The sequence below is a fragment of the Taeniopygia guttata genome, chromosome 3, assembly GCF_048771995.1.
Source record: "Taeniopygia guttata chromosome 3, bTaeGut7.mat, whole genome shotgun sequence".
Classification (NCBI taxonomy): Eukaryota; Metazoa; Chordata; class Aves; order Passeriformes; family Estrildidae; genus Taeniopygia; species Taeniopygia guttata.
In genome coordinates, this window is record NC_133027.1 from 60,771,668 (window position 1) to 60,779,179 (window position 7,512).

Genomic DNA, 7,512 nt, shown 5'->3' on the forward strand with positions numbered 1-7,512 from the left:
GTATAGACCTGAAGAATAAGATTCCTTTTGTAACCCCCAGACAGTAGCCTGGAGAACTGTAGAAACACCTTCCACAATTTTGTGCTGTCTGCAGGCCCAGACTCCAGAAATTAGCAACAAATGATAGAATAAATCAGAAATTACTTCCTCTGTTATTCACTGTAGTGCAGTGGAAAAATTAGAGGAATAATCTCACCTTCATAAAATTGCTCTCTCAGCCCTTTTGAATGTTATCTGATACAGGAAATTATTATGAAATGAACAGTATATACTACTCTGTAAATTATCCATTGAAAAGGGTTAGAGTTTTGCCACTTCATGTTTTTCAATTATGGTAGCTTCCATGAATTTTTTATGTTCAACTGACCAATTAATTTTTTTTTTAATTTTTTTTTTCTTCTTTATCTAGCCAAAACAGATAGTGCCTTTAAGACCTTTCTGGATGCTCGAAATCCCACAAAGCAACATTCTTCTACACTGGAGTCATATCTCATAAAGCCTGTTCAGAGAGTGCTGAAATATCCTCTGCTTTTAAAAGAGCTGGTGTCTCTGACAGACAATGAGAGTGAGGAGCATTATCATTTGACAGGTAACAACTTTTTTTCTACAGGAATGAATATGAGTTAAGCTTTATTTCCTGCCCTTTCTGAACATACAGGTAGGCATTCTGGTAGATAGCACAGAATTTGTCAAAACCTAGAGAGAATTCGCTTCCTCTCCTTAAAAGTAATAAGTTTGTTTTTGTTGTTGTTCCTTTAGCTAAAAGTTCTACTTGGTATGTCCAAGTCCCTTTGAGAAGTAGGTATGCCCAGGATTTGCCATGGCAAGTAGGACTGGGATCTTTATCCTCATGCACAGGAGCATGTCAGGTCATAGTGTTGCCTTTTGCTTTTTTTTAATCCACTTGAGAAACACTGACCAAGGCTCCACCTTGTGGTTATTATTTAGTTCTTGAAATATGTCAAAATTTAAGAGCAACACAGAAGGAAATATTTGTTGTTCGAGGTCCTTCTGTGACTCTTGCTTGTGTAGAAGAGATCTTTGTCAAATGTTTGCAGTTCTCCCATGTGGAGAGACTTATCTGACATGCATTGCTTATCTAGGCTCACATGCCTGAGACTTCACCCCAGTAAATTCCAGTTCAGGTATGTCAGCATCTGGTGTATGAAAATCAAGAGATGTATTTTATGGATTGACTGTCATTTTCAGAAAATGGATGCAGACAAAATACACTATTAGTAAAAACTCATGAGGATCTTACTGACTTCAAAAGGAGCTTCCAATATTGTTCCCTTCCCCAAACAATCTGGGGCTGGGGACTTATTTGCAAGTCAGGATAGATGACAAACTGCTAAAATTAAGATGATGAAACAACTGTGCCGTTAAGAATTGATGAAACAAAGGAACCCTGTCCAATTCCATTCTGAATTAATACAAAAATCTAATGGAATCTAGTGACATTCTTGTTTGGAAAACATAATTTAAACAAAACCTGGCCACCGGCATTTCACAAGTACAGCCTATGAGGAACTTATACAGCCTAACACTGTATTTCTTTGTCCATTCTGGGATAAGATAAATGCAATTTATTTCTCTTAAAAACCATTAGATAACTTATTCTAGGATAAGTGTAGATTACTCCAGAGGGTCTAGTGGCCCTGTATCTACAAGATGCAAAATTTAACCATGGTACTTTCATGCTGCTAACTTTGGGGGCTTGTCACTGGAATGCTTATTGCAGCCTTTTCAGTCGCTTAAGATGCCACATGAGCATTTTTCACTTACTCTGACCAGGAAATTTTTCTTCTACTGTTGCTATGAGAAAGTATTGATACAGAGCTAGAATTCAGCTCAGCAAACATTTGGAAGGCAACGTCATTTTACATACCTCAAGGGGAATTCAATTTAAAATTACCATATTTAGAAAATAAAAATTAATTACATAGCTGTGTATGAAATTTTTAAACCTTACAGAAGCACTGAAGGCAATGGAAAAAGTAGCAAGTCACATAAATGAGATGCAGAAAATATATGAAGATTATGGCACTGTATTTGACCAACTGGTTGCAGAACAAAGTGGAACAGAGAAAGAGGTAAGAGAAGAAACACGTTACATTCACTCTTGAAGCATTATCCAGCTTGCTGTAGGGGCTTCCTCTCTTCCTGAGGTAATATGGGCAACTTACTTGTGCTGGGCTTGCTCTCTTCTCTTTTAATATTTTGACTTGTGTTTTGTATCTGCCTGACAAATTTCTTTCTATCAGCAGGTTATGGTAAAGTTTTCAGACAGCTGCCAGAGCCGCATTCTGGACTGACAGGAATTGCAAGCGGGAGTAGATATAGTTCTCAGTAGGAAAAAAATCCCTCTTGTCAAAACATTGCAGAGATTATCCATGCCCCAAGGCATTCAGATTTTATGCTATTGAATTCTTAAGTTCTTAACATATTTTTTCACCCGTATAAATGAAAATGGCAATTTGAGGGATTTCACATTAAGGTCTGTTATTCTCCTTCTCTGCACTTCCAGTGCTGAGGCATCCATGGGTATTTGTCAGAGCAAAACCCATTAGTTATATAGACTGTGTGCAGTCATCTCCCTGACTGGCCTCAACTTAGCCATTTACATCAAACAGTTTCTAAGCAGATCAGATCTGTAAAGTTGGATATCAGATATGAGAGATGTCATCTCAGTTGTTTCATTTCCTGCTAGTAAAAGTCAAATTGTCCCTGTTGACTATCTGGTTTCTCATAATTTATGGGGAAATAAAACTTGACAGCCTTTGATATTCTTCAGCATTATGTTGTATCCCACAGAAGAAAGGAGCCTCAGAATTTAAGACCTCCATTAATTCTGCCATTGGTAGTGTCATTTCTAATTACTCTATAGAAATTAAAGTTACTTACAGCTAATAAATTAGGTGGTTCATAACTGGCTATATGGAAGTGTAAGATTATCAGATCAGCCTAGTATACTTCTAAGTTGTTAACAGTAAGAACTTCTGCCCAGCTTCCATAACTTAGGAGCTATAACATTGTGTATTTGCAAGCTGTTTTAAAAAAAGGGATTATTCACACTTTTCCTGCTGTAGTGAAGATCTATACACAAATACAGAAAACATAGATCCCCTAAGTTATCGATGTGTACTAAAATGCAGCACTGATGTAGATATTTATACTGCTTATTTATGTTACCTACTGTTATAATTTAATACAGGTGACAGAGCTTTCAATGGGAGAACTTCTGATGCATTCTACAGTTACCTGGCTGAATCCTTTCCCATCGCTGGGCAAAGCAAGGAAAGACCTTGAACTTACAGTGTTTGGTAAGTGTCTTCTTTAAGCACTCTGCACTTTCAAATCTGAAGATTGCCACATTATATCTTCTCACAGGATAAAAGCTCCAAACTCCCTTCCCTGTAGTCATGTGATATGTAGGGTGGACTTACATGTGAAAAAATTCATAGTTGTATTTTCCTAACATGAAAAAAGTTTCTATATATTTGCTTGGTGGTACTGTTTGCTCTGTGAGCTACCCTTATCTGCTGTCTTGCCTATATTTAAACTATGGAAGATTTTCAAGAGGGAATATTAGAGTCTTTAGAACAATCTGTTAAATGAGGCTTTCAGAGGAGGCTTGTGTGAAAATCATGTCTTGTGGATTCAGATTAACTTCTGCTCTACAGCTACTGCACTGAAATCCCCACCCAGATTATTTTAACCTGAAACTTGATGTAGAAATGAGAGCATACAAACAAGAGTCCATTTCTTAAAAAAAAAAAAAAAAGATTATTTTAATATTTCAGTGGATAAACACCTTCAGAAGAACTCCAGGTTGATGACAGACAGGTATCTTTTTCTCAGGGTGCTCCTTCCCTAGGAAGCATGGTTAGGGGAGGGGATGCTCCAAACAGAAGAACAAACTGTTAAACTGCAGGAAGAACAGACTGTGTCCTTCACAGCACTCTCCTGCCCTTCACTCCACTTGAAAATGTCCACTGTCTACAGAAAGAAAATTTTTACATCTAACCTACATCTTTTGTATTTGTTTATGTGAAAACTTATGGGAGATAGATATGTGGTTACTGGTAGTTTCAGAATAAATGTACAGAATAGCTTCATCCTAAATGTTCAGAACAAAATCTGAGGGAAAAATACTGCCATTGCATGGAAGTGCAGGATGAAAAACCCAGCTGTCATCTCAACACAGGGCAAATGCTTTTCAATGATTGTTTATCTTATCCTTCACATTCCCCTGACAATAATAATCAGCTTCTCCAGATCGTATTTCCACTGAATATTGTAATATTATGCCTATAATTAACACTTTTCCTTTTCTTCTTTTCTTCTTTCTCTTTTCAGTTTTTAAGAGGGCTGTAATACTGGTGTATAAGGAGAACTACAAACTGAAAAAGAAAATGGTAAGTCTGGTATCAGTGGAGATGGTGGATGTTCAGGATATTACTGCAAAGTGAGATGGACCATAACAGTGTTAGAGGGGGAGTGATTGAGGTGAAACAACACTTTCCTTTACTAGGCTGGAGTTCTGGATATCCTGCTGAAACAAATGCTCAGTATCTGTGTAGCAATAAATATTTTTTTGTTATTTAGTAAGCAGCATCATCTTCTGTGTGAGCTCCACGTTAATTTAATCAAGTGGAAGATGAAACATTGCTATGAAGAAATAACTAATTCTTCCAGATAGCATTTATGATGGCCTACCTTACCACAGGGCGCAGGTGAAAGATCTTTGTTTTATGGGCCCTTGATTACCCTGAAAGGAAAAGAAAAGGAGCATTATAAACATAACCTTCTCTGCCCCCACTTATAGACCTGAAATGTTGAAGTCAGGTAGCAAATTGTATGTTCCAAGTATCAGTGCTGATATACTGCACCATGCTCATTGTAACAGATGGAGGAGCTCTAAAAGTAGCAGCAGCAGCTAGATAATGAATGTATTCTGTTAATCGACAGTCTGTATGTTCTTTCACAGGAAACTTCTTCCCTGGTAGTACTTATAGGCAAAATATTATATTTATCAGTTAAAATCAAATGGCTTTTAAAAGTTGAAGCAATTACAAATTCCAAGGTTATGTCTATCACCATTTCAACTACATTTACAAGTTCATTTTAAGGTAGTGAAGGAAAGTTTAATCAATTTAGTTTTTCTTCAGAGGCACATATTTTAAGAGTAGCACGAAACACCACTATTTCTTCTACTTCTTAGAAATATCCTTTGTTTTCTTTTTACAGCCTACAAATGTTCGTGCTGCACATAATTATGGTGACTTGGATCCATTTAAATTTCGTTGGTTGATTCCTTTATCTGCTCTTCAAGTTCGACTGGGGAACACAGCAGGTAACGATCTTGCAGTAAATACTTTAGGACTGAATGCTTTTCCGGAATTCTGTAATACTGCTTCTTCCAATGTCTTTCTGAGCCTCTGGAAACAAGCAGGTGTAGAGAAAATACCATCTATCCACTGTTGTCTCTGTACTCAGGGGGTACAGGCTTGATATATTTACAGACTTTCTTCATTTGTTATGTTGACTTCTTCTGTGCATTAAGGGAGATGTAACATGATGTGAAGGAATGACAGAATAGAAATTCCCCATAAAAAGCAGGTGGTTTACTGTAGTTGGCATTCTGATGACACACTGGTGCTGTGTGTGTGCTGATCCTCAACAGCGGAAAGGTGACTAATTTGTGGTAGTAAAGGGCTGTGGGTTTATTTTCAAGCTGATCTTTATAGTCCTATCCACTTCTCTATGTTCTGTAAAGTGTCACAAGGTCTTTAGAGCACACCTATGTGAGGACCTGTTAAGGCTGGAAGATAGAGAGAAGCAGAAAGAATGGGGAAAAGCAACTCTCCAAGAGAGAAGTTATCAAAGGCAGTACTAGGCTGCTGCAACAAGAGAGCTTAGGGGACTTTCTCTTGGGTTCCACCTTGGGTGAGATCTTCTGTAGCTCCATGTGTGGCTGAGTTAACATTGCCTTCTGGAGAGTGGAGGAGCTCTACCCTGGTCTTTCTAATGCCAAAGGTTTTGTGGAGTGTATGCAAAAGTAACGTTTCCTTCCATGCACAGGAACAGAGAACAGCTGTATCTGGGAACTGATTCACACAAAGTCAGAACTAGAAGGCAGGCCAGAAACAATTTTTCAGTTGTGCAGCAGGTAAGCTTTACGTGGAGGTTGTAGTCCTCAAATCACATTAATGGAATTAAAAAAAAACCAAAAATATTTTCCCTCATGTGACCTTCACATCAGCAGTATCAAAGTGGCAATCTTTATTTGAAGCTAGGCACTATGCAAGTCTTTAACTGCATAAACTATAACAAATTCAAATGGGTGAATTAGGTGTAGTGATCCAATGTCAGAAATCTGCACAAGGTGTCAGAAAACACAAGGTGTGTGAAATGTCTAACACTGTTAAGATGTCCCTGCCCATGGCACAGGGGTTGAAACTTGATAACCTTTATGTCCCTTCCAACCCAGAACATTCTATGATCTTATGATAGCTGTAAACCCACTACTAGAGCAAGCTTTTGAAAAAAAAACCACTGCACTAAAGCCCATCAGCAGAAAGTCTTAATTCAGCAAGGAAATTAAGTTCTGTGTTTTCTCTAAACTTGCAGTGATTCTGAGAACAAGACTAACATTGTGAAGGTCATCCGTTCTATTCTGCGGGAGAATTTCAGACGTCACATAAAATGTGAGCTACCACTGGAGAAAAAATGTAAAGATCGCCTCATCCCACTTAAGAATCGTGTACCTGCAACAGCCAAACTGGGTAAGAAACACCTTCTCAAGTGAAAACTAAAGTGTCCATATTCTGGTACTGGTAGGGCATTCACAATTATTACCATGACCATAGAGTGTCCCACAAATCCTTTTTTTTTTTTTTTTTTTTTTTTTTTTTTTTGACTGGAGCAGGAGTACTTTCTCTACCACTCAGTGTGTGACAAGGGCTAGAGGAAATAAGCAGACTTCCCCACACTGCAATGTGTCATTATCTCTCTTCAGAGAAGACTTAATAAGGCCCAAATTAATTTTGCTGGGAAGGAACAGACAGCCTTCGACATACAGTATTAGCATTTTTTTCTTCTGGGCTCCCTTTAGTAACTCAGCCCTAATAACATTTGTAGCTAGAACAACAGGGAAAAGGCAGGGGGGTCTTGCTCCTTTCAATGCACTAAATCTGCATCCCAGATGATACTGTAATTAAGTACAGGCTTCAGACTTTTTAGTTAAATGAGTAGTAACTCATTTAACTAAAAGTATTTCAAAGTATTTCATTTAACTAAGAGTATTTCAAGTTCTCTATCAGATCAATCCTCTGTAAAATCCCCTTAATGTCAGAAGCCCTGGAACAGTTCAGCTGCTGCCTACATATGGGCCCTTCAGTGCTTGAGGTGCATAAGTCAGTCTTTCTTTCTGAAGAAGTGTCTAATTTATGACTACACTTTTTTGAGGATTTGATACATATTACACACGAAGGAAAGCACAGAGCCCTA

At 37.9% G+C, this 7,512-nt stretch overlaps 1 protein-coding gene across 10 annotated transcripts in view; it reads left to right on the forward strand.

The window, feature by feature from the left end:
• The window catches only part of TIAM2 (TIAM Rac1 associated GEF 2), an 82,386-nt gene that overhangs the window by 73,465 nt on the left and 1,409 nt on the right, over positions 1–7,512 (forward strand). For all 10 annotated transcript variants that reach the window (XM_072926964.1, XM_072926966.1, XM_072926965.1 and 7 more), the window contains 7 exons: positions 410–589; positions 1,975–2,093; positions 3,215–3,323; positions 4,360–4,418; positions 5,251–5,356; positions 6,085–6,172; positions 6,634–6,788. In XM_072926964.1, the coding sequence (XP_072783065.1) occupies positions 410–589; positions 1,975–2,093; positions 3,215–3,323; positions 4,360–4,418; positions 5,251–5,356; positions 6,085–6,172; positions 6,634–6,788 (816 nt within the window). The remainder of the gene's footprint in view (positions 1–409; positions 590–1,974; positions 2,094–3,214; positions 3,324–4,359; positions 4,419–5,250; positions 5,357–6,084; positions 6,173–6,633; positions 6,789–7,512) is intronic.